Source organism: Ochotona princeps, chromosome 24 (genome assembly GCF_030435755.1).
Source record: "Ochotona princeps isolate mOchPri1 chromosome 24, mOchPri1.hap1, whole genome shotgun sequence".
NCBI classification, from domain to species: domain Eukaryota; kingdom Metazoa; phylum Chordata; class Mammalia; order Lagomorpha; family Ochotonidae; genus Ochotona; species Ochotona princeps.
Genome location: NC_080855.1, coordinates 13,610,808 through 13,637,612, shown reverse-complemented (window position 1 = coordinate 13,637,612; position 26,805 = coordinate 13,610,808). Strand labels below are relative to the sequence as shown.

Here is a 26,805-nt window from a genome sequence, read left to right as displayed (position 1 = left end):
AGCAAGAAATGTCTGGCTCATGAAGTTCTGTAGATGGGGTTTGCGAACGGGGTATGGAGACACCTGTCAGGGTCAGAGAAGGAGTCAGGACATGGTTTGCACAGCAGCATCAGATTCAGGTTACCTTCTCAAACCACAACTTGACTTCGTCTGCCATGGCTGTCCTGTTATGATTTGCTTGACATGCCAGGGAGAGGTAGAGCAGGCTAAACAATGTGTGAAGTTACTGCGCTCTGGCAACTCTGGCAATGCCTGTGCCTGGGACCTTGCTCCTTCTCCCCACCGAGACTGGCTTGCGCAGGAGCTTTTGCCGAGAAATCCTGTGATACAGTTGGTGACATCACCAGAGGTTCTTTGCTTGCACTCCTGTTGCCCCTGGGGTCTTAGGGATCTCAGCAAGCAAGGCAGACCAGGTTTGCAGCCCTAGCAGAGCCATGTCCGCCCATGCCAGCAGAGGAGAGGTGACAGGTTAAAGCCACACAGAAGAGCCTGCCCTTACTTGGCTTTTCAGACAAGGTGCTTCTCCCTGTGCTTGGTGGAACACACACAGTGCTGGTCTGTGGTGTCCCACAATCCTGTGTGGGAGGAGGAGGATGGAGAAGGTGCAGGGCAGGGGGCGTCTTCCTCCTGGTATGTGCACGCTGTGCCAAGAAGCTGTCAGGTAACATGAAGGCTCACAACACACAGCCTTCAATTGGATTTCACTAAGGTGCTGACTGCTGCTCCGAGGGAATACAATCGATTCTATTTTGACAGGTCTTGATGTACATTAAGCAGTAACAGTCCCCATCCTGTGCTGGATTAATACAAGTTCACCTTAATCTGCAGCTGAAATAAAACCCTGCGTGGGGTTGGAATGATGCTAATTCCCTCACCCGGCTCCGTCCCGCTCCCGTGGTCTCTTCTTCCAGTTCTCACCTCCTTTTCCTCCCCTCCCCCCTTTTCCTTTCCTGCTTTTCTCTTTCTCTTAGTGCCTTTTCAGCTTTCTCTGTTTCATCTTATACTTAAGGGAAAGAGAAATGGTGTTCCCCCTGCAGGCCAGTCACTATGCCTTGCTTTCTCTTGCAGTGCCTTGTTTAATTTTCATAACATGTTTAGGAAGAAGATGGAAGTGTGGCCATTTTGCAGCTGGCAAAGCAAAACTCTTAATCATTAAGAATGTGCCTAGAGTATATCAGTTAGAATGAAGATACAGCAAATAGTTTATGGAAAATAGGATTCGAAGGTAGGTTTGTTTTGGTGCAGATTTAAAAAGAAATTCTACATGTAGTTTTTAAATAATGTGCATTTCTATGAACTTTTTTGAAGACCCCTCCTATGCATGCATTTTCAAAATTTTGGGTGCCAAAATCAGTTTTTGGCAGTGGGCATCTGGCGCAACAGTGAAACACTTGCTTGGCCCAGCGACCTCCCTTATTTGTGTGCCCAGCTTCCTGCCACTGTGCACTCTGCAAAGCAGTAAATGGTGGTCCAAATTACTGGTTTCGTGCTACCCATGTGGGAGACCTCAAAGGAATTCGTTCTCTTCACCTCAGCCTGGCCCATCCTTGGCTATTGCAGATGTTTGGGGAGTGAACTAGCCAAAAAGATGAGCCCTCTGTTTCTTTGCCTTTTAAGTACAATGGAGATAAATGATTTCAGACTTAAGTTATCTTTCAGTTCTACTTTCCACAAGCCTCTTGGCATCTCCCTGTAAGCGACAAGAGTTGAAGGTTCAGTCCCAGAGCTTGCTGAGTTTCCTTGAGAAGTCTGTGAGGTTTCTGTGACATCTGTGGCAGGACACCCAGCACCAGCACCCGGGCTTGGATGTCACTCCTAGGCATGCCCAGTCAGTTCCCCTGCGGAGAAGCTGCCATGAACTGCAGCTGCATTCTCTGTTTATTCATCAGTCCCGGGTCGTCCTAACCCCATGAGCAGGAGCATCATATCAGAAGAGCCCTTGCGATGGATCAACTTCTACTTGGTCTTTCCATGGGGAAGGGCCTGCCTTCTCTAGAAGTCAGACATGCCAGAAAGCAAGCACAGGTATGTCTCTGTGTTTGTGCCGCAGGTGGGCAAGTGGGAGAACCAGACCCTGAGCCTGAGGCATGCCGTGTGGCCCAGGTACAAGTCCTTCTCTGACTGCGAGCCTGACGACAACCACCTGAGCATCGTCACCCTGGAGGAGGCCCCCTTTGTCATCGTGGAGGACATAGACCCGCTGACTGAGACGTGTGTGAGGAACACCGTGCCGTGCCGCAAGTTTGTCAAAATCAAGTGAGTGGTGGGGATGCCGTGGGCTGGACGTGTAAATCATTGGGAATGCAGTGTCTGTGACTTAGCAATAAGATGTTATACTGGGAGTACTGTTGTAATGGCTGTTACTCATTCATAGGCTCATGTTTGTAATTGTCTGAAGATGCACCAGACTTACATCCATTAACTTCCAACAACAGTATGAGCTGAGTGTCTTAGGCACTGTACAGTTGATTCATTTGAGTTATGGGCAGGTTAAAGAACTTGCCTGAAGCCATTCAGTTAATGAGTGAAAGAAGTAAGGCTCAAACACTGATTCAATTGACACGCGCTGTGTTCAGTCAGCCCTCAGTCCTCTGAAGCCTTTCCTTAGACAGTTTCCTTTTTTAAAAAATAAATTTCTTAAAGTTTTATTTCATCTGAAAAGAGAGTGAAGGACAGACAGATTTTCCATCTGCTGACTCACCTCCCCCCCAAATGGCCACAGCAGCAGAGCTGGTCTGGTTTGAAGCCAGGAGCCAGGAGCTTCTTCTGGTTCTCCCATATGGCTTCCAGGTCTCCCACGTGGGTGCAGGGTCCCAAGACTTTGGGCCATCTTCTGCTTTCCCAGGCCACAAGCAAGGGGCAGGATGGCAAGTGGAACAGCCAGGACTCAAACTGGTTCCCACATGGGATTCCAGTTCATGCAAGGCGAAGATTTAGTCATTGTGCCATTATACTGGGTCCAGATGGCAATATTTCTTTTCTAAGATTTTTTTTTCTGATAGCTTCTTTTTGCCTTAAAGGACAACTTGGCTCCCCTGCCTCAACATAGGCTGCCTCTCTCTACTTCCCAGTACCTGGGATAACCCCTGTGTCTCTCCAGATTGCCAATTTTATGGTTTACACTTTGTCTTTCCTCCTGAATAAAGCCTCAGTATAAGTGGGTGTGGCTTTTACATCTTTGTATCCGTAGTTGAGAATCTAGAACACAGCACACCAAGGTTTTTTGCATGAACATAGAATGAATGAATGGTTACTTTTTTTATTCCCACATTTCAGACTCCAACCTTAGTGATTGTTAGTCAAGATGTAAATTCTCAGATCAATACCTGGGGTCTATCTACTGAACATATGTGATTGTTAAATGTATTACAAAGACATATTTTGGTCTGAGGAAAATTTTATCAACAAGGTCATTAGCTTTAGCCTCTTTGCAGATCGTGTGGTTAAATAAATAGACACTTCTAAGGCACACCAAGAAAAGGCAGGTGGGAAATGCTACAAGTATTGTTAGAAGTGATCTTTTTGAGAGGAAAATAAATATGTGCATGCATGTTGACCATATCGTCAGTAAAATCCCAATATCCTCAAATTCTTGACGGAAACAGAGGAAATGTAAGTGCTTACATGAGAAGAACTTTGGATATTTTATTCAGCCTTTCAAATCAGGAAAGTAAACGTTAAATGTTCTCACCTTGTGAAAAGTGATGAGGTTCATGTGGGTTGGTTGGTAGGTGCTGACAAATCAACTGGACGCAGCTCCCTCTCACTTGTGTGTCTGCTTACCTCCTTTGGCCACCCTGAGAAATCGTGGTCAGTTGAATGGGTCTCTATTCCTAAGCCTGTTTTATGGGTTATCCTTTATTATTATTGTTATTGTTATTATTATTATTATTGAGTGGTAATGGGGAGCAGACACTGAGGGGAGGGGGCTACACTGTGACTACTTCTCAGATGTAAGTGTAATGAAGTCACACATACACGTGGGCTGGAATAGTAACCACCAGATGTTCACAATTACAAGCTGAGCTGTGTTCCCATAATTGTCATGATAAATTGAACTATCCCGTTTGTGGAACGTCTGTTGCATCCTTTGTCCCCAGGGAGTAGTTGTCCGGCACAGAGCAGGTTCTCAGCGTATGAAAATATATCAGGGACCATCTGTATCGAGAAATACATCTCATAGTCAAGGACTTAGGGATATAATTAACTCAGAGACTGGCTGTTTCCAGTAGTGCCAAAGAATGCTACTTTATGCCTTCAGCCCTGGATCTGAAAGCAGGGACATTCATAATTTTTGGTTAAGCTGTCCTGGTGTGGTGACCAGGTGGATGAAGAACCTGTGGTAGAAGGACACAGGAAGAGGCTGAGACTGTAATGGAGACACAGATGAAGAGAGAAGGGCAGGAGGCATTGATGCTTGACATGTAGTGGGAAAGAAGCAAAAGAGGGAATTCTATTGTGGACGTTCTTAAGGTTGTACTCCTTTATATAGGTTTAAAAGGCAGAGATGGGGATTATAAGAGAGTACTTGCATTTAGTGGTTCACCCCCCAGATGGCTGCAGCAGTCGGGACTGGGCCAGGCACCCCAGCTAAGTATCCCAAATAGGTAGCAGGGACCCAAAGACTTGATTCATTGCTGTGTTTAACTGAAATGCAGGCATCCCCACTGGGACTAGCTACTATGCTATGATACCCGCCCCTATTTTGATATTTATTTCCAGGACCATAAACGCTAAGAAAAAAATATCTGGGCATGTCACTCACTTGATGTTGGTAGGACACATTTCTGTCATATTTATGGCAGTTTTTAATTAATTTAAAATAATATTTGAAGTTTTTTTTATTTGATAGGAAGATTCTCAAAGAGAAGGAGAGACAGAAAGAAAGGACTTCCATCCGCTGGTTCACTGCCCAAATGGCTGCAATGGTGGGAGCTGCGTTGATCTAAAGCCAGGAGCCAGGAGCTTCCTCCGAGTGTAGGGGCTCCTTGAGGAATCTGCTGCTGTTTTCCCAGGCCATAAACAGGGAGCTGGATTGGAAGTGTAGCATCCGGGACATGAACTGGCACCCCTATGGAACGCTGTCACTGCAGACAGATTAGCTTGCTGCACCTCTGTGCCAACCCTGCTCTTTATGGCAGTTTTAACTCCACCTTGTAGAGATGGAACAGGTACCCATCTCCTAGGACTCTGTGCCATTGGGTCCACCAATGATCACATCTAACCATATACAGATGTTGCCTCAAACTACCCCCCAAAGACAAGGGCGTGAAGTCTGATTGGTGACGTTGGAGAAAAGCAGAATGGTTGGGTGGAAGTCAGGAGCAGAAAAGAGGACTGAGGTTGTGAAGAGAGCAGATCAAGATGGGTGGTCTGTGATGCTGAAACACAGTAAAGCATCGAAAAACAATGTGCCGGATGCAGCCTGCTTCCATTACTCAGTTACATTGTCAAGTCTGTCCACTTTCATGGATGTAGCTACAAATAACCCTCACTAGCTTTTTATGTGTGTACCACATTACATATGATATATGCAGTCCACATTCAGTTGGAGAAGTAGGGGAAATGTTAGGAACAAGCCCTCACTGTGACATTCAGCTGTGTCATAGTAGTTAGGTCCACACACTCAGGCATGGGGTAGACCCCAGCTCTTCTCATGCTTAGGAGTTGCCTGGGTGCCCTCAGTTCTTTCCTTTGGCTTCAAGCCTCTGTACCTACAGAGTGAAGCCAAATCCCACTGCACTGGAAAATTTTTATGTGCTCATGTCTTATTCTCCAGTAAGTTTGGATGACACCATGTAGATGAGATGACTGAACTCTGGCTTTATGAAGCACTATGTGTTATAAATGTTTAAAAATAAGAATTGGTAACTTGGAACAAGCATAATGGCATATCAGGCTAGTCCTCCATCTATGGAGCTGGCATCCCACGTGGGCGCTGGTTTGTGTCCTGGCTGCTCCACTTCTGATCCAGCTCCGTGCTAATGCCCTGGGAAAGCAGCAGAGAATGGCACATGTGCTTGGGCCCCTGTATATGGGAAATCCAAAAGAAGCTCCTTCCCCAGCCCAGCCCAGCCCAACTCTGGCCATGTGGGAAGTGAAGCAGCAGATAGAAGAGTTCTCTGTCTTCCCTCTGTAATTCTGCCTTTCAAATGGAAAAAAAAAAAAGAAACCACACATTTTAAAAAATCATTTAACTTAGTATCTAGCATATAGTAATTAGTCAGTAAGGATTAGCTATTGTCATGATAACTGTTGCAGCTAAGAACACACTCTCCTCTTGCTGTGCATCCCTGGAGGAATCGCTTCCTTTTTTTGACCTTCAACTTTGGAAAGGTAGAAGGGAGAGAATAGTGAATGAGTTAAACAAGTCTTCCAGTACTAAAAGCCTGTGGTCCTGGGGTTTTCCTTGCAGCAATTCCACCAACGAGGGGATGAACGTTAAAAAGTGCTGCAAAGGCTTCTGCATCGATATCCTGAAGAAGCTCTCCAGGACAGTCAAGTTCACCTATGATCTCTACCTGGTGACCAATGGGAAGCACGGCAAGAAGGTGAACAACGTGTGGAATGGAATGATCGGGGAAGTAAGTGATCTTCTCATCCCCAGAGGTCCTGTTCCTCGGCACCCCGAGAGCCCAGGCAGTGCCGGGCATAGTAAGTTAAGGTGCTGTTGTACCTGTCTCGCACGCAGGTGGTCTACCGGCGAGCGGTCATGGCGGTTGGCTCGCTGACCATCAACGAGGAGCGTTCGGAGGTGGTGGACTTCTCAGTGCCCTTCGTGGAGACGGGGATCAGCGTCATGGTTTCCAGGAGCAACGGCACCGTCTCACCTTCTGCTTTTCTAGGTGCGTGACCTTCGCGAGGAATGCTGTTTTCCTATAACAAATCGCCGTTATAACAGATCGCCGAGAGCGTGGGAACAGACCAAACTGTGTCTAGTCCAATTTGCCCATGTCAGCGTGTTCCAGAGCTTGTGGCACTTGGATGATCCCAGCTCACACGCTCCCCGCCACCCAGTTCAGCACTCTCATTTATTTCTCAGCTGCAAGTCTCTGCTGAAAGCTACCATCATATATTCAGATACTGATCTTGACTCTGTAGAATGTAAATTAATAGATATATTGCTTTGAGCCTTGAAAACATTAAAAAAAATAAACCTGTCTGTCCAGAGTTAATTTAAATCAGTGCATAAAGCTTCACGCTGCATCCGTATACTCATCTTGCATCCCATGCTGTGATGGCAGCCATTTATTTACTAGATACAAGAGGGAAAATAATGACCGCACGGTGATTTATGCCAGTACACTGGAAACAAAGTAGTAGTCTGAAGAATGTACACTGATTTGAAATTAATGGAATCATATTTTAAAGGCAGCCCTTCTTTAAGCCAAATGGTTTGCAAAGCAGGAAGTTCTCTTGACTTTTCAAACTAATTCACAAGTTTATGTTTTTACATAAAGAGGTTACTTCTTTGGCTTTGTATGTTTTCCTTTAAGCCTTTCGTCAGTGCTAGAACTGTATGTTTGTTAGGCATTCCAGCTACAGTGTGGGAACTTTAAAGGAGGTAACCAAACCCTATTCATTTTTCTCTCTCAAGGAAAGTATTGTGTTGGCTTTGTTTGGCATAAACAATTTTCGGTAGTGGATATGTTGCTGAAGATTAGGTAATTCTGATTGCCTCCCTCTTGGTGCTGCCATATAAGCGGATTTGTCTCAAATATTTGTGGAGATTAAAACACATCTTAGAGGGAAACTGAGTCAGAATGGGAAGGGAAGAACAGTTCTAGAAACTGAATTCATTCTGTACACTTTCCCAGAAACAAGCAAAAGATGTATTATGGAGAACTGTGAACAAGATCCTTGAATGCAAACCCTATGCCAATGTCCTGGTCCTCAACATCTCCATTTATGTGCACTGTTAGCAGCCAGCGGAACTCTTGTATCTACTCCTTAGAGTAAAATGTTGACTCCAGAATGGTGGATATACCGCCTTTCCTTACTGAAGCATATGGATTTACCAATCTTGTTTTATTTTTTGCTTTGTTTTGTTTGACGATCTCATTAAGTTTTTTGAGATTCCTGCCTCTCTCACTGGGATGTGATTTGACACTTGTTGCTCCCATTCTTGTGATCTTTGTTGGAGACGTGCAAGTCTTGCTAGGCGTACACCTCGTCATGGTCTGGTGTGGGAGCTCTACAAAGGAGCTGCACTATATCAGGAAAAAAGTAACCCCGCTGATGCTGACAGCTTGCACAGAATGTTGATGATTGGTGAACACACACTCACTTCTGAATCTCTCCTGGTCATTTTGCTCATTTCCTAGTAGAGTCATTGACTGGTGCATCTGCCCTAAGGGTTAAAAAAGGCTTGGGGAAGATTAATTCCTAGGACAAAATTGTAAAGGATTATTTTCTTTTCACAAGTTATCTCTCTCTCCTTAGTGAGTTAAAGGTAGTTTTCCCCCAATCCATTCAGAAGCGGTGAGAGATGAGTCAGCTCATTTCATAAAAATGGGACGCTGATACTGAATCTGACCTCAACCCATTTCCCTTAGGTTTTTTATCTTACATGCATTGGTTCAACATTTCTGTAAAAATTGAAGTATTTCAGTAACTTTAACTATCCCTCATTCCTCCTGAACTATCTTTAAAATTAAAATAAATTGCAGTCAGAGAAACTATTTTCAAAGCTGATTTTGCACAGTAGGATTAATATTTTTCCTAGTCACTAAATTACATCCCTATTCGATTGGCTGTGTACCCCCTTATTTAGGATCATTATCTGCAGGTTTTGAAAGTCATAATGAACCATGCTAAGCTACATTTTTCCGTTCACTGGCTCAGTCATCCGGAAAAGCCCAAACGTTCAAAGTCTGATTGCATTGCTCTTCATTCTTCGCTGTTCTCCCTCCTCCACAAACTCCATTAACTCACATTGGAAACCCTCACAGGTAATGCCTCTGAAGCTTTTGTGTGAAAACGTAGCCAGTGGCTCTTCAAGGACAGAGATGACGTCACTTGCAATATTTCCACCCAGTAAATCTTAAAGACTGCACAAACAGGCTGGATTCTTTGAGCCAGAGAAGCTGGCCTGCAATATCTTGTACTGAAAATCCTTCCTGGGCAAATGTTGATTCTGTTTTAAATCATTCGAGGATAGAATCTTGAGCTTTTAAAAACTATTTTCAGTTCACTCTAAAGGTGTTGTAGGCAGTATGTGATGCTGTTTTAATGGTTTAGCAAGTGGCATGTGTGTGTGTGTGTATGTGATATGCCTGAATATTGTGATATTTCAACCTTGCAGGTACTTGAATGACTAGAAATGAGACTGAAGCAGAATCCTTCTTATCCCTGTGCCATGCTCCCATGTCAAGGAGCAGAGGTTGTCACTTCCAAGTGAGAAGGCTTCTGAGATCTGTTTCCACTTTATTTTCTGACCAATGTGTTTGTGACAAGGATGCATCTGCCAAATGAAGCCCATGCCAGGTTTAGAGATTCTGACATGGGGAATAGAAGAATTCAGCAAAGGTTTCCTCTCTGTCATGTTCAGATAATGTTATTACAGCCTGCAGAGAAATGGAGGTTACCAAATTAATAAGTGTACTAGAAGGAAAGAAATAGAGGGAGGAGGGAGGAAGGAATGGGAAAGGGAAGGAGTGGGAGTGGAAGAGAGAGGAAGGGAGAGAGGGAGGGATGGAGGTAGAGGAGGCTGTAGGAAGAGAGGGAGGGAGGGGAAGGAGAGAGAGAGAGAGAGCGAGATTGATTGATCCTATGGACAGCACCCTGTGCTGCTATGTGGTTTCAGCCATGCCATTCAATGCACTGCTTGCAGCCAGTGTGCAAAGCACCCTGCTGAATGCTTTACCTGTCTGCTCATCCTCTCATCGCAGTGACGCTCCTCTGATAAGGTATATATTGCCATTACTGTATTAACTTGGAGAATTACATCCGCATCTTCATTTTTGAATACTAAGCACTTTGTTTGATTTCCCAATTTATACTCATTTTTGGATGTAGTTCAAAACCAAACTTCTATGATTCTAGGGGTGTAACATTAGTTCCAAGCTAAAACTTAACTAAGATCAATTTGAATTACAGGTTCCTTGATTTTTTAGAGCTCATGTTGTGTTAGTGGGTACCTGCTACTTTGTAACACTCCTTCTTCTATTTAAGTTATGCAATATAACTAGAACCTCAAACATGTTAGCTTCTGGCAATGAATTAATTTCAAAAGATTTAAATTCATAATGGCCTCCAGGTGTGTTAGTCAGTCACAGACTATAACAAAAGGTGACCTGCTTTCGCCTTACCTCTTTGCTCTTATTAGTTTCATCAGAAAAACAATTTGAAATGATAACATTTACCCTAATCATGTCTATTATTTAAGGCATATACTCAAATTTATTGCATTTTACACTCAAAATACTTGCTGTGTCAGGGATATTTTGATTTCTTTGGTGGTCCTAGGCAGATTCGTTCTAATGGTGCACGAGGGTAGAAAAGCATTCACATTCAAAATTTTAGTCTCTAGTGATATTGCAAGTACATAAGATGGCCTAAATTAGTTATTTCATGTCATCGATGAGGTCAAAGGCAAGTGCTACTTAATTTAATGTGATATTTTATCCCTATGGCATGTTGGAATCCTGTCACTTGGCTTGCCCCTTCTGAGTTGCCCATGAACTGCCTGGGTAACATGGAAAAGAACTGGTTAAAAAAACAAACTTCTAGGGAAAATATTCCCACCAATTACTCCATTGTCTCTACTCTAAGTGAGGCTTTTTGGTAGGATTGTCATGTGAATGTTGTAGCCTCAGATGACCTCAGTTGCATCAAGCCCACATCAACAAGATTTATGAAACTGTGCAGATTTCATCTGTCTCCCTCGGAAGGGCACATGGGGTGTGGTAGTTGTGACAGATGATGGCCTTCCAGTATTCCTGTCAAGCTAAAGACTTCACGGGCCTTTTCTAAGAGTGCTTCTCTATTTGTACTTCTCAGATACCCTGAGCCTCATATCCCCAGCACGTAAAACTAAAAGTCTGAAGTATGTTGACCAGCAGAACCCTTCTGGTTGGCTAGTTGGATCCAGTGTTGTTTTTTCATGGCTTTGGTCTCTTGGGTAGTTCTAGAATTATATAAGACTCCGTAGCCTGTTGTTGGTAGTTTTAAGTTTGTGCCTTGGTATTGCCATTCTTCTGTTTTATTTTGTTTTTCTTAGCCTTGACCTGATTTGTAAGATGCTTTATGCTACTCTATTTTTAACATATTACAGGCAGATAGGCAGTCTTATAAAATGCCTCATCAGTTTTTATAGAATGAAGAATGGTTCAAACATGTGTACAAAAAAAAAATGATCAGCCTCTTTTATGGTGATTGGATTCAAATTAAAGAAGCATTCTTGATTTTTTGGTACATGGATGCCTGGGGTTCTTGTGGCTGTGGAGAAGAGCTAACTGACCAGGTCTTCACCCCTGTGTCCATCTGCAGAACCATTCAGCGCCTCCGTGTGGGTGATGATGTTTGTAATGCTGCTCATTGTCTCTGCCATAGCTGTCTTTGTGTTTGAATACTTCAGCCCTGTTGGATACAACAGAAACCTCGCCAAAGGGAAAGGTAAGGAAATCTTCCTGAGCATGATTCAAAGGTGATGCTCTTTCTCATTCACCTTGAGTGAAGATTTCGGGTTTGGAAGGTCTTGTTACATGTTGCCTGGGTAGCATCCTGTGAATGACGTGAGCTCGTGGATGTGCCAGAAAGGAACGGTTTTATTCACTTCATTCAGTACAAAGTCAGTAGTTAGTGGAAGCGATTGATTTGTAGAAGAGTTTTTCTGGGATGGGGTGGGGTGAGGAACTAATTATAAAAATGTGTGTCCAAGTGAAAAATGTGGCAAGTCTCCAGTCTATACAAAGAAAATGGGTTTATAAATTCTTAAGAGCATCCCTCAGTCTTCTGAGTCACATTTGCATTAGTTTGATAAGTAAAATAGTAACATGGCATATTTTCTCAAAGAACTACATATTCCTCTGACAGTGCCTCACCATAATGCACTGTGTTTGATAAAGACGCAATCAGTAGATAGAAAATTCAATTGGGAGGTGCTTATTGGTTACAATTTATTAAGAGTCTCCCACATAAGCCAGGGTTTATGACAAATGCATAAGCACATTACAGTACATCATTTTGAGTGGATTTTCCTTCATGTGCATTCTCAGTAGATGGTATCAGAAAGATGCCACAACAAATATCTCTCACAAAAAGTGATTTAAGTTTTTGATGGATGTGAGACTTGAAAGTCTTACATGCCCTCAAAAGTTGAGCTGTATTCTTTTCACTTGGAAGATTCAAAATTGGAAACAACCAATGTACCATACAAATCTATGACTCCAACTTGCTATTGACAATTGAAGACTCGTGATGACCAAGCAAACCAGCTCCAATCAGCCAAAGGGTGAAAAACCACAAATCATTATGTTGCGTTGGAGTAGGAGGTTGCCTGTTTTCACAGAAAGGGTAACATAGCTATTAACGATATTTTTCTGTGACCAGTTGTAGCAGGGTAGAGCCAATCTCTACATTTGTTCAATCAGAGTTTTTATTGGTGTGAGCTCACACATACCTTTGATGAATATTTATGGAGAGGGTACACTGTCAGGTGCTGCATTGGTACAAAGAATAACGTGGTCAATGAAAGACTTTCTGACCCACAGGGAGCTTAGAATTTGTTGTGGAGACATGTAAACACAGAATCAATAATTTCAGATTGTAATGTGTCTCAGGAAGAATAAAACAGTGATTATGATGCTGAGGGGGTAAAGCAGCACTTTGGTCAAAATTTTCTAACGGGGAAGGATGTTCAGACATTAAACAGAAACGTGAAGGAAGAAAAGGACTTAGACGTGTGCCAAACAGAGCAAAGCACTCCATGCAGAAGAAACAACAAACACAAAGACCTTGAGGTGCAATCTATCTTGGGGTGTTTCAGAAACAGAGGAGATCTGAGGCAATGATGCAGACAGCAGTTAGATATGAAATCAGAGGGGTAGACAGTTGAGTATGGTGGGCATGTCAGATTTCTTACCAAATACAACCCTACAAAACACACACACACACAAAATGTGAGCAGGTCACTAAAGCTACTCAATCAAGGTAATGGAAAGCGACAGCAACACTGGGAGCAGAGAGACCAGCTAAGAAAATATCACAGTTTTCCAACAGAAAGAATTACAGCAGTTTGGACTTGGACAAGGATGATGAAGATAAATGGACAGGTTTGGAGAGAAAAAGTGACCCAAAGGCCACCCACACGATGCTGTCTGCCTCGGCTGACACATGTCTAGAAGACTGTTGTAAAGAAAAGGATCTAGCGTATAAACTCTCTACTCTTTCTTGAGTGGCGAAGCTTTCTGGTTGGTGCTTCTCCACACGTAGTGAAGCTCAGAAAATGGCAGCTTCCTGTTTCTTTGTGCAGAATGTTTTTCTGTTCCATTTTCCTGTACTGCATGGGGGAAAGTGACACAATCCAGTAACAGCATCCATGAATGAAGAATTGCCAGAACGCTTGGACAGAACCCTAACAAAGACCTAGTTACTGTTCTCAAATAACTGTCTCTTCTGATCAACATGCATCCTTGATAAAATTAAGTAGTTTCCAAAGTTAACTGGATTGACTATGAGTATTTTTTTTTCCCTAAGAGTTCCCCAGAATCTTGGGAATAAGCCCAGAAGATCATAAAATCAGGAAAAGAGAAACGGGGGCAATTGAGAATAATGGGGTTGTCTTCTTCTTAATGTGTTGTGTTATGGACATTATAAGTATGTCTGTGGCCTGAGTTTGGCCTCTAATGCGCAAGAGGTTTGCTTTTCCCAGGCTCTTTGCCCAGAACCTCATAACTTCAATCAATCTGAATTTACTTCCGCCGCTTTATTTGTTGCCCACTCTGCCTACATTTCCAACTGCAGCCTCAGAAGATCATTTTTCATATCTTCATTTACTTAAATCACATAAAAAAATTAACCTTGTGTGAAAGGAAGACCTTTCTTCCACTCCTCTTAAAATGAGGACATAAATTGATTTCTTTTCCCTGTGCAAAAGCAAGACTTGAAAACCCTAATGTGATTATTTTACAGCCTGCGTGTGCCCCATCCCAGTAAATTTTAGCACATTGTTCTGCCTCTTTTGTTAAGTCTATTGTGAGGAACGTTTAAGAGTCTTAAGATTGCTAAATCTTAGTTGTTACAGGGATACGTGGAGGGATGAAATGTGCTTTGGTATCACAGAGCATCTTCCATGGCCTGGCGATGAAATGCCTTCCATCTGTAAAATGTTCGAAGAATTAAGTTCTATTGTTCTGCTCCTTAATGTCTCCATTTGGAGAGCATTTTCACTGAGTCTAATTCCTGCATTGTGCACACTTCACAGCCGAGTTCCAACGGGAGCGATTGCTGGGGATGACTGAATTAGAATAGCAAGCACCAGTCCTGCTGAATTGTGTGGTTCGTGTGTGATGGCAAGGCTGATGAGTACAGACACAGCACCCCCCAAACCCATCCCCCACAACACACACATTTTTGTCAGGCTGTCTTTTACATTTATGAAGGAGATAGGTTCCCGCAAATGAAATCAAGAGCAAATTTAACACAGGTCGTGACACTACTTCTCATTCAAAGTCCTACTTTGCATAACCATTTTCTTTTCTTCCTATTGTGTTGAAAGAAAGTGACAAAAATTTGGTTAGGAAGAAGTGATTGTGGCCGTGACTCTAGGGCAGTGGTAGGACAGCACCTCCAGGGTGCCTGATGGCCACTGCATTGCTTCCACTCATGTACAGCTGTACATTTTGAGAAAATGCTGAGATTGTCCATTCTGTCCCTCACAGCACCCCATGGGCCTTCTTTCACCATTGGGAAAGCTATATGGCTCCTTTGGGGCCTGGTGTTCAACAACTCCGTGCCTGTCCAGAATCCGAAAGGGACCACCAGCAAGATCATGGTGTCTGTCTGGGCCTTCTTTGCCGTCATATTCCTGGCCAGTTACACGGCCAACCTGGCTGCTTTCATGATCCAGGAGGAATTCGTGGACCAAGTGACCGGCCTCAGTGACAAAAAGGTAAGGTCATCTTGTTTTCCTTTTTGCTTGAGGCATGATCTCACCTGTTCTCCCCTCCACAAGGGACTGAATTGGGCACCCGTCATCCAGACTTGGCAACTCCAGAGTACACAGGCAGAGTGTTTTTCATAACTCAAATTGGCATAATGTTCAAGGAAAAAACAAAAGAAAAAAACAGCTTAGGATCAGAGCCGTGAGCACAGGTCTCCAGATGTAATTTGGAAGAACAGCTTGCCCAGGTAGGATCTTCCTGAGGATGCGCGTGAGACGTTGGGATCCCAGGGCACTGAAAAGCTCAAGCTGAAAGTCTTGCTTTCAGAAAGTGATGTCAAAAGAGGTCCACCAGCCTGGACAAGGAGAGACTTGGGGTGAAAGGGTGCCCTCCAGCTCTGTGAGCCCAGGTAGTGCAAACATGTATATCTCACAGCCTCCATGCCTTGACTTCCTCACCCATGACCCCAAGGACACTGATTCTTCCAACACTGCTAAACTCCCAAGCTCTCTCCACTGGTGTTCGAATTGGTCTCCTCACCTGGACTTTTTTTGACACCTGAGATTTCTTGAAGGGACATGGAGGGCAGAGCGGATGTTCACGTCTCACTGGTCTCTTCTCTTCAGACACATTTCCTGCTTATCACCCCAGGAAGACAGGAGCAGTAACACCTACCCTCTCTGCTCCAGGGGAGGGGAAGGCGAAGGCAGGCAGGATGTGAGTGGCTGTTCAGCACTGTGTGGAGCGGGAGGCAAGAGATAAACAGGGCGCATCCTCCAACTGGAGTTTTAGTTCAAGAAACAAATCCTGACTTGCTGGGCTCAGCAGTGTGGAGCTGGCGGCCCTGCAGACGCTTTCCATTCAGTGAATGTGAAGATAATTTGCTTCTCTTTAGAAAGCCTCGCTGTCATATCTTGTTGACACAAGTCTACAGATATCCATTTGGCATTCATCAGCAAACTGCTGAATGGAAAATTAGTCCGTGAAAAGCTCTACAGCGCATCGATGATATACCCTGTGTTGGGAAAAGGGCACAAAGTCTTGCTGAGCAAGACTGTGAACGGTGGGGAGGAGAGCTGGGGTCATCTCCACAAAGGTGCCGTGTGAGCACGGGGCCTCACGTGCCCCCTGTGCCCTCCAGGACTCATAAAACACCTTTACTTTTCTGGCTTCTCCAGCGTGTTCCTTCCCTTCCCCCCATGCCCTGCTGTCTCCTCTCCATTGTGTAAGCTCTAGGCTGATTTCCACCTCAGTGCCCTTGCATTTTCTTCATCCACTGCCTAGAACGTTCTTCTCCCCCGCCCCCTACTTGCCCCCCATCTCCTTCTGGCTGGCTGCCCTTGAATTTCAGGTCTCAGGGAAAACACCCAAACTGGAGAGAGGCTTGTTTTGGTCTACTGAGATCCTGAGAAACCTATGTTCTAGCTAAAGAAATAAATGATATAAAAGCAAACATCAAGAGAGAAGACATGGGTGTGGCAAAGGAGACTAAAACTGGCCTGCAGGAAGAGGATGTCAGACATGGAGTTGTGATAAAGGTGTGTGGCACAGAGGAGGCGCTCAGGACATAGTTGTTGGCTGGTGGGAGAAGCGCATCCCGTGATGGCCCCCTGATACCAGCCACCTGTACCTCCTGGGAGCTCCTTTCCCACCCCACCTGCAGGTCACTCTGGCTAATGAAGGCTGAGCCCAAGGGCCCTCAGGGGATGGTCACCGCTGGACAGCAGGAGTGTGAATGCTGGAAGTCTGCTTCTTTAATTCTGCAGTCATCTGTAATCCATGGTGAATCTGTACAAATGCCCAAATTCTCCACACCCCCCTTAAAAGAAAAAAACAGTTTATTTGTTTTTATTTGAAAGGCAGACTTTTACAGAGAGAGACTGAGAGACACGTATCCCATCCTTTGGTTCACTCCCCTAACAGCCTCAACAGCCCAGACTGAGAGCCAGGGGTTCTTCCATGTCTGCCACATGGGTGCAGGGAGGGGCCCAAGGACTTGTGCCATCCTCTACTGCTTTCCCAGGCTGTTGGCAGGGAGCTGGCTCTGAAGTAGAGTAGCCAGGACTCGAATCAATGCCCATATGCCATGCTGGCATCTAAGGTAGAGGACCGGCCTGTTGAGCCATGACACCAGCCCCCCAGCTGCTCCCTTCTAAGCAGGATGGACTCCAGGCAGTTTGCCCTGTAGGAATCCCCATAGGCTCAGCATCAATGAGACCTTGGGACATGGTCTTCTCTAGCTTCCTCCTCCTGCCCCCTGCCTGGTTACCCCTAGAGCCCTTCCCTAGTAAATTGTGTTCAGCCAAAGCTTTGGCTCAGGCCTGGCTTCTGGCAGACAGCCACCTAAGCACACACCCTTTAGCGAGGCTGGTATGCAGAGTCCAAAAAGGTTGCTTCCAGATTCTTCTCTGCTATGAACTAGTATTTTCCTTTCCCTCCCTGTCAATTTGGGAAACACAGCCACAGCAAGGAGGAAAGGAAAGTGCCTGTGGCTGTGTCCTGTGGTTTAGAAAATCCTCTGCCGCTGCGTGAGTATCACATGTTGGAATCAAAAATGCAATTCCTAGAAGTGATTGGAAATATAGAATAAGCAGCACGAACCTAGTGCTGGGGAGATGGTTTTGCAAGAAAGCATCGGGCAGCACATTTTGCCTTTTGTTGCTATTTTCAAAGGCAACGTGGGACAAAAATATCCCTTGCTTATGTAGTTTTGGGTCCAAATAATATGACCACTTGTGTGAAGACTAATTAAAACCACTAATAATTTGAGTGACCTTCTGTGACTTGGAAATACGCATTAACAAATACCACATCCTCCAGAGACCCAGTTCAGCTTCCATGCTTGGAGCATAAGAGGCAAACTGATAGCTCTTTTAATTAAATGTTTGATACAATTAGATAAACAGTGAAATTCTTGGAGCAAATAAGCTAAATGCTCCCAGAAGATTAATAGCAGCAACACCCAGAAAGTTTGCAAGGTAAAAATATATATTGAATCAATTTATTTTAATTCAATGCACTGTTTGGTTTTGTTTTCTTTTTTTTTATCAGCAATACCTGTGTAACAACTCAAGTTTAAAATACAAGCCTTTAATACTTGCTGTGAAGCAAGCATACTTGGAGCTTGTGGTATGCTCAAATGGGAATGGACTTGTCTCAGAAATAGGTGAATTCATGGGTCAGGGCTCTCCTAGGAATCATGGGATTGTTAGGAAGTATCCCCAGAATGTTGGCCACCACTTGGATATGAGAAATCCATCTCCAAAGAGCATATTAAAGAATTGGGAAGAGCAGACCCGATTTATGCATGGGACCAGGGTTCAAACCCTAAGCTTACCTTATAATGGCCGTGTGCCTGTGCTATGCCAACAAACCCAGGACTTAATTCCTAATAAAGGGAAGGTAATAGGATTAGCAGCCGTCCTCCCACTGTGCCAGGCAGTGAATGAGCCTGTGATCACAGTGAGTGAGCCTGTGTTAAGGGGTTTCCCTGTCTGTCCTCCTTTCCACTTCTTCCCCCATACCCTCATTCTCTTCTTTTACCCATTTGTAGTTGTTTGATGGAAACATGATCTTAGTACATGTTTAAGATACATGTTTAGGTTGCTCTGATCCCTGTGTCCACATCTATTAGATGAAATCAACCCAGGCTAATTAGCATTTCTATGAGTTTAATGTTTACCAATCCTTATGGTGAGGACATTCAAAGTCCTCTCATATTTTGTTGTATTTTGAACTATTAATGCACCTATTTATTTCAGAGAGAGAGAGAGAGAGAGGAAGGAAGGAAACAAAGAAGGGAGGGAAGGAGAAAGGGAATGAGGAGGTAGGAAGGGAGGAAGGAAGGGAGGGAGCGAGAGAGGTGAGGGAGAGACGGAGAGAGAAACAAAGGAAGGAAGGAGGAAAGAAAGGAAAGAGAGAGAGAGAGAGAGAGAGAGAAAGAAAGAAGAGAAAGGAGAGGGAGAAGGAATATCCTCAATGCCTCCAAGCTGATCCAGTGTTTATTCAAAGTCACACCTGTTTGACGCACACAGAGCTGCACCCACGGAAGACTGCACTAGAACAAAGCCTGTAGGTGCCAAATGTCTTCATAAAAAGAACACAGGAATGTCCCGCTGACTTGCTGCATTTTCCCTCAAAAATTCCGAGTCCCAGCACTACATCTCTACGTTCTCCATCATCATAGTTCACCACGTCTTACGCACTTGCATGACCTTTCAATTTGCACCCCACTCCATGTTGAACGGGAAAAAGAAAAACTGAAAATAATCCAGTCCTCCAATCTGGACAGAATGGATGCATTCAGAGGGCATGAATCATCACGTTAGAGGAGACGAGGTGGCATTCCAGTGCTTTGTGATTAATTACCCAATACAAACGGAGACCCCAAGGCCCAGACTTTACGTTAACTTATCCCAAAGCAGCAGCCCCTGTGTGGGAGATGAAAAGCTGGTCCTGGATTCTCAGAGCCGGTTGCAGGAATGGCAAAGGGGTCTTGAGAGAGCCCTCCCAAACTGTGTTATGCTGTTTCGTCCTTGTGGTCAGTGGACCCTCCCGCAATGCTGCTTGCTTGGTACATGTCCTCCTTTCCATATATGGAGCTGCCTGGGGAAACATTTCCCCCGGCCAAACATTTTTGTAAGGAACATGAACAGTGTCACCAGTGTAGGGTTTGCAGCTTAGACAAGCACCCGTGTCCCCTAAGCCCGTATATGCTGTAGAGCATGGCACTCTGGGGAGCCATGAAATTAATTAAGAACGTGACCATAAAATTGAACATGATAGATAGCAGTATATCACACATGGAAAGAGTAAGTACTGGAAAGTCGCAGGTAAGTACACAGGGCAGTGGTGGAGAGCATATGGGAACTCATGCTTTTCAAAGCTCTGGAGGGAAAGGTCCTGGCAGGACTAGCCTATGGGAACTGGTCCTGTCCAGGCCGGAGAAGCGTGGAGACCATCCCAGGGGTTGAATCTCTGCTGCTATCACTGCGCAAGCCAGAGGCAGAAAAGACAGCAATTCTTAAAAGCCATGCAACAGATGGGGAATGAAGTGTACGGCATTTAGTCAAACAGGCCATCTCCAGGGATCTGTGGGGATTGGAAACTGCTGCTCCAACCATGAGACTCATGAGCAGGGCCGTCCCCACTGCTCCTTTAGAGCCGACGACTGCCAGGCAAACAAGCCTGGGCCTTGTGCCCGCCCCCTCTCGGTGATGAATGAAGATCCTGTGTGGAGAAGAGCTGCAAAAAGTATTTTGCTGTTCACATCCACACACAAGTGTCCACACACACATCTCCAGTGGAAAATGCGCTTGGCAGCATGAGATCCTGTGGACAAAACGCAAAGCCACTTCCTTCATACCCAGTGTGGCTGCATCTTAGGTAACTGCCAGCCCAATGGAGGGGAAATGTTCTTTTCAACTGGAAATTTTAATTAACGGTGAAATGAAGTGTGAGCATGGCAAAAAACATCATGCCGCTGGTCAATCTGATTCTCGGGTAAACGCAGACACTTTCTCTGGGAGTCTCTGGCTCTGGAGACCAGCTCTACATACTCGGCCTGGTCTCACACTGACCTGGCGCGCATTTGTCTCTTTTGGAGGCCCTCCAGATCTCCATCTCTCAATGAGGAGGGCGTCAGCAGCTGTTTTCTGAGGAAGAGAGACTGAAGACCTTAGACTGTGGTCAAGTGGATAACATGCCAGACCACTGCTTGCTAGTAATACGATTTCAAACAGCTGGTAGATCCTCGCTAAGTCTCAGTTTTCTCATCAGAAAGGTGGAGCTGCTGAGATGAGATACCTGGTAGAACTATTGTAAGGATCAAACCAAACGATGCTTGTAAAGTTCTTTGCCCAGTCTTCAAAAAAAAAAAAAAAAAAAAAAAAAGAGTCAGCCATCACCATTACATTTGCATTCCAGAATTCCTTATTTCATGGGAAATCGAGGCTCAGGTTACTTCACAGGCCTCAGAGAATATAGACATGAGAAGCAACCGTGGTTTATTTTGGAGCGTTCGCTCTGTTACAGACAGAATCATTTGATGAATGTTATACTTTCAAATCTTCATAGTGATCCCACAAGGGAAAAATACTGTTATGGTCCTCACTCTACTGAGGAGAAATAGGTGCGACTGTGGTGAAGTGGGGTCAGCTGCCCAAGGCCCTACCATGTTTTTAAAAGATTTGTTTGTTTTTATTAGAAAGTCAGATATACAGAGAAGAGAAGAACAGAGAGAAAGATCTGTGTGCTGATTCACTCCCCAAGTGACCGCAAAGGCCAAAGCTGAGTCAATCTGAAGCCAGGAGCCAGGAGCTTCTTCTGAGTCTCACACATGGGCACAGGGTCCCAAGGCTTTGGTCTGTCCTCGACTGCTTTCCCAGGCCACAAGCAGTGAGTTGGATGGAAAGCGGGACCGCTGGGATTAGAACCAGTGCCCGTTTGGGATACTGGTGCATGCAAGGCAAGGACTTTGGCCGCTAGGCTACCACACTGGGCCCAGGCCCTACATTTTAAGTGATATTATCTGATTTACTAGTCTGCAAACGGGAGCTCACACTTGTAGCCACTGCTCTGGGCTGTGTAGTTTTGTTATATTTATTTCTGGGCCTTGTTGCCAGTTCTCCTGACTTCTGTTCAGGTTGAATCACCTGCAACATGAATACTGTGGCAGTATCTTCCAACCAACCAAGGAAGATTCAGGGAGCATGAACCAAATGCCTTGATGTTGGCCAAAGGACCATGCAGGACATGGGCGACCCCATGAAGCAAGTCATCAGTAGAGACCTCAGTTCATGGGGCCTTCCCTGGGCCAGGCCTTATGCCCAGGGTATGCCAGGCACACAGTGAACGCTGCCTTATAAATGAGCAGAGGGTGAAGGGATGGCAGCGGTGATCATTTCCTGGATGATATGAAGGTAAGTATAAATGGAGTTTATGATGAATCACAGGAAATTGCATCATACGGTGGATAAATGGATAGGACCGACATAGTTCCTTCCAGCTCAGTCAGCATTTGGTGAGCACTGCATGCCCTGCACTGTGCCAGTCCCTGGAATGATACCGAAACAATTAATACAGCTCATCTATTGAGCACCTTACAGGCTGTGTGCTAGGAGCTGGGGAGCTGGTAGAAGACAACATTAAGTAGACAGAGAAGACTGGTTTTTGTCTGACTTGTGCTGATAGAGGCATGCGTTTAACTTCTGACACAAGACAATACATTGCTGATGTCTTGCTTCTGCCATTGCCTTCTCTCTCCTCTCCCTCCTTCCCCATCCCCCTCCACTCTCCCCACTTAGTTTCAGAGACCTCATGACTATTCCCCGCCTTTTCGATTTGGGACCGTGCCTAATGGAAGTACAGAGAGAAACATCCGGAATAACTATCCCTACATGCATCAGTACATGACCAAGTTTAACCAGAAGGGTGTGGAGGATGCCTTGGTCAGCTTGAAGACGGGGTAAGGACAGTGTTTTTCGTTTCTTGGCAGGCCTGCCAGGTGACAACCCTTACAGAAATGGGCGCCTATGCCTAGGTGCTTATCTGTGCCTGCGTTGTTTTCTGAAGAGCGGCTGCCATGCAGATGGACCCCAGGGGAGGGCTGCTTTTGGGTGTCTGAGGAGCATCAGAGCATCCATTGGAATTGAACTGAGGGAAAGCAAATCCATGACGTTTTGCTGTACGGCAAACTAGAGAGGATTCTTAACCAGAGAAAGAAGTTGGCCCAACTCCATGGGATTAAAAAAAAAAACTAAATAGAAAGATGTAAGAAGGTTGAAAGTTTAGCAAAAGCAAAGATTTTTAGCAGGAGTGGTTTGGGACGGTGCAGCACACTGATAACAGCTTTATATGAACGCTTGTATGAGAATATCTCATAAAATTCCTGCAGACTAAATTAAAAGATAAATTTGCTTTTATGTAAGAAAAAAAACACTTGAGCTCCATGCGTAGTTTTTTTTTAATAGTACTCAACTTTTCATTTTTTCTTTTCAAGACCCTTCGTAAGCATGGATTTCAAAATAAATTCATTCCCAAGTAAACTTATCTTTTAATTCCTTGTTCCACCAACTCTTTGAAGTAGCCTCGTGTACAACATTGATAAAAGGGAAAGAAAATATAGAGAACAAAGCAGTAAGAACTCGAGTCGTCTCTCCAAAGACACGGCTGGTGTTCTTGTGTGCTGCTGGGCATTCCTGGGGGTGTACAGCCCGCACTTGATGGCTGGAGCTGTGAAAGGAAGAGAACACCTTGGGTAGCATAAGACTTTGTGGAGATAGTGCCCTGGTTGGAATCTCCACGGCTCCTCGTTTGTCCTATGGCCTCGGACACTTCCATAATCCTCCCTAGCCTGGTACATAAATTAGGAATCGTAATAGGACCTCATCCATAAGGATTTGGTGAGAACTAAGCGAAAATACGATGGGAAGACCTTTGCATAGTGCCCGTCATGTTCACAGCATCTGATTGTTAGGGCTGTTTTTTTTGTCATAGAGGTTAAAACCCATTGCTCAGACGCTTTAGAAAGTCCAGGGTGTGTAAAATGCATTTGGAAAGGGATTCCATTGGATATGATTGATTTTCAGTGAAGACACTGTTTAATAAGAGAAGTTTTGATCATCCAGCAGGATAACCTGCATTTCAGCTTATCCGTGGCATGGGATTTTGTTTCCACTGTGGTTCTCCAACCACCACACACCGATGGGGTGTTGCTTTGGAGCAGTTGAGCACAAATGGGAATGACTGCCTAGAAACAATAGCAGTCAGTCGCCTGGCTGCCTCTTCATCCATTTGTTACTCAGAGCACAAAAGGAGTAAATGAGTTGTTTTCTTTTCCTCAATCTCTTTATATATATATATATATATGTGTGTGTGTGTGTGTGTGTGTGTGTACTGAAAAGTATTAGAGAAATGGAAATCATCCTTGGATACAGATGGTATAAATTGTTTTCAGAAATCCATATGATAATTATAACATCCATCTCAGCGAAGTCAGGCAGGTGGTGGGTTCACTGATTGTAAACTCAGTCTCCCATGTGGAGGATGCTTTGCACAGTTAACTTTAAATCTAGAAATAAGAGCCAAAGTGGTATGACTTTCTCTCTCTCTCTCCCTCTCTCTCAATAGTCAACACACCCTTCTGTTCTTAGAAATCCAATTTTAGTGTGGTTAATGTTACCGGGAGGGAGTGACCATGTGCACATTTAACAAGCTCTTCATTTCATTGTTTAATTAAAATTTGAACAGGTAATATATTTATGTGATGCAAAAATCAAAAAGGATACCAAGAGATGAACAGAAGTTCCTAATATTCCCTGTAGTAACCACATTTACTGAGTATCCTTCCAGTCTCTCCTTCCATAAAAAAAGCCATGAGGTTATGTCTTTAAGATTCACCATCTCCCATTATGTGAATGCATCATGCTGGTTTTAGTCAATCCCTAGTAATGGGTACATGGGCTGCTTCCAGGATTTTGTTACTGCCAACAATGGGGCAATGATTATTCTTTGATCTGTCACATAGATGCAGAATAAACTTATTGAAATAATGGATCAAGGGCAACATATAATTTTAATTATCACAGATATAGGCAATTTTTCCTCCTAAGGTAATTCATACCTAAACCATTGACATACACGATGGCTACAAAGGCACTTTGGTTTGTGGAAAAACTGATTTAAAAGGTAAGCTTCTGTTACTGCAAAGGTATATTTTTTTCAAAATACTTATCATAATACTTATATATACTTATTCATACTACTTATATTTTTTCAAAATGCATTTTCAATAAACTCTTTTGTGCTTCCCCATAGTTTTTGCCAACAATATGCAATCATTAATATTCTAAAATTTTACTAAGACTACAGATTTTAAGAAGTGCCAACATACCTTTTCACTTGCATTTGTCGTATTAATAGTAAACTGTAGCCATATTTTTATATTTAATCAAGAATCATCTGCAATTTCTTTTTTGAAACTTTTGCCAATTTTCCTATTGGTTTATTGGTCTTCTATTGATGTTCACATTGGAGAAATGAGCCTGTTATTTATTAGATGATTGCAAAGCTTTTTCCCACAGGTTTTTGTTTGTCTTTTGAGCTTGCTGGTGATATGTTACAAAGTTCGTGGAAAGTCTGATTAAAAGATACATTTATTTTGGGACATTTTTGAAACCTGTTCATATAGGGGGTCTTCTGAAAGTTCATGGAAAATGTACAATATGAAAAAGTTATGCGTGGATTTAGAAGCTGTTTTGCATGAAAATAATTTCATCATTTAATATCATTTCCATGATTTTTTTGAAAATCAAAACTATATATATACACACACATGTATATATACACATACACACATACACAATGTATAGAACAAATACCAAATTAATTGACAATCTGACAGCTGATGAAATCACAGCAACTCCATTTTCTTCCCAAGAGAAACTGACTCAGGGGTCAGTTTGGAATTGCCAGGGCTCTGCGAAGTTGATTGTTCTGCAGAGCAAGTTCCTTCAAATTTGATTTTACTTGCTATATATGACTCGTTAAATGGAACAACACACACGGGTTCATTTCCAGCTGTGGCGTTTGAAAGCTGGTGTAGACACTGGCATTCAGTAGGCTGCCCTAAATGGAATAGCACCATCTCTAGAGAAATCAGATTGACAGTGGCCTGGTTTCTGAGAACCACCCCCACACTGCAAGTAAATCCCCCCAAATAATTGTTGTCATAACATAGCACCAGGGATTTTTTCTTAATGAAAAGTAAAAAAAAAAAAAAAAAAAAACACAAAAAATACAGACATTTTTCCTTATTTTGTACTTGGAGTTGCTTCCTGTTAAATTCAATTAAAACAATATTAAAGGATTTTCAAGGATATCCATAAAAGTGTGGTAGGTAGAAAAAATGGTGGGGAGGGAGTTGAATAAAGAGTGATCCAAATCCTTTGAACTCAAAGATGGATGGAGAAGGGAAGAAGGAGGAAGGAAGGAGACAAAGCTCATCAGGATGCTTTCACAGATGCTGCCACGTGTTTGGGGTTATAACCTTCATAGTATTTTATATTTAATGAATTTTTAGTAGGACAAGTATCATTAATGCTAATCAGAAAAGGAAATTCTTCAAACATAATTTTTTCTTTCTCCCTGAATTTCCGGCTTGTAATTGTGGACCCACATGTACTGTTTACATAAGTTGAATCAACAGGCCAATGACGATGGCTTTGGTTTCTTCCGTTAAATCTTTAAGCTTTTGTTGAGGAGTGTCTACATGCAGTGAGTAGATGACATGACTCTGAGCTAGAGGAATATACATTGACTTAACTTTCCTCCTGCCCTGATGAGCACTGATGGACTCCCCCAGGAAAGAATTATTTACAAATTGTTGTTATCTTTCTCAAGAGCAACTTCAGGAGACTCTCCCAGACTTATGTACGCGAACAGCACTGTTGGGTGATATCTTGTGTTTCTGTTCTTGCTTTTGTTTTAAGGTTGGCTTTTATCTTCTGGACAACACCACTTTTGTAGTTACTCAGAGTTTTCAGGTTTCAGTTTGGGATACTACATAATTATAGCACTTCCTTGGCAACCTCAGAATCTGTGTTCTGACTTTCCCCCAGGCCCTTGCTGCCAGTCTGCATCTGAATTCACTTAACTCAAATCGTTTTATTCATACATTTAAACCTTATTTTACCCCATTGTA

General features: G+C 43.6%; 1 protein-coding gene across 5 annotated transcripts in view; it reads left to right on the top strand.

Annotated features, from left to right (window-relative positions):
- GRIN2A (glutamate ionotropic receptor NMDA type subunit 2A) overlaps positions 1-26,805 on the top strand; it is a 359,010-nt gene that overhangs the window by 287,577 nt on the left and 44,628 nt on the right. For all 5 annotated transcript variants that reach the window (XM_058681141.1, XM_058681137.1, XM_004586751.2 and 2 more), the window contains 6 exons: positions 2,051-2,256; positions 6,416-6,584; positions 6,692-6,845; positions 11,491-11,616; positions 14,883-15,112; positions 22,409-22,569. In XM_058681141.1, the coding sequence (XP_058537124.1) occupies positions 2,051-2,256; positions 6,416-6,584; positions 6,692-6,845; positions 11,491-11,616; positions 14,883-15,112; positions 22,409-22,569 (1,046 nt within the window). The remainder of the gene's footprint in view (positions 1-2,050; positions 2,257-6,415; positions 6,585-6,691; positions 6,846-11,490; positions 11,617-14,882; positions 15,113-22,408; positions 22,570-26,805) is intronic.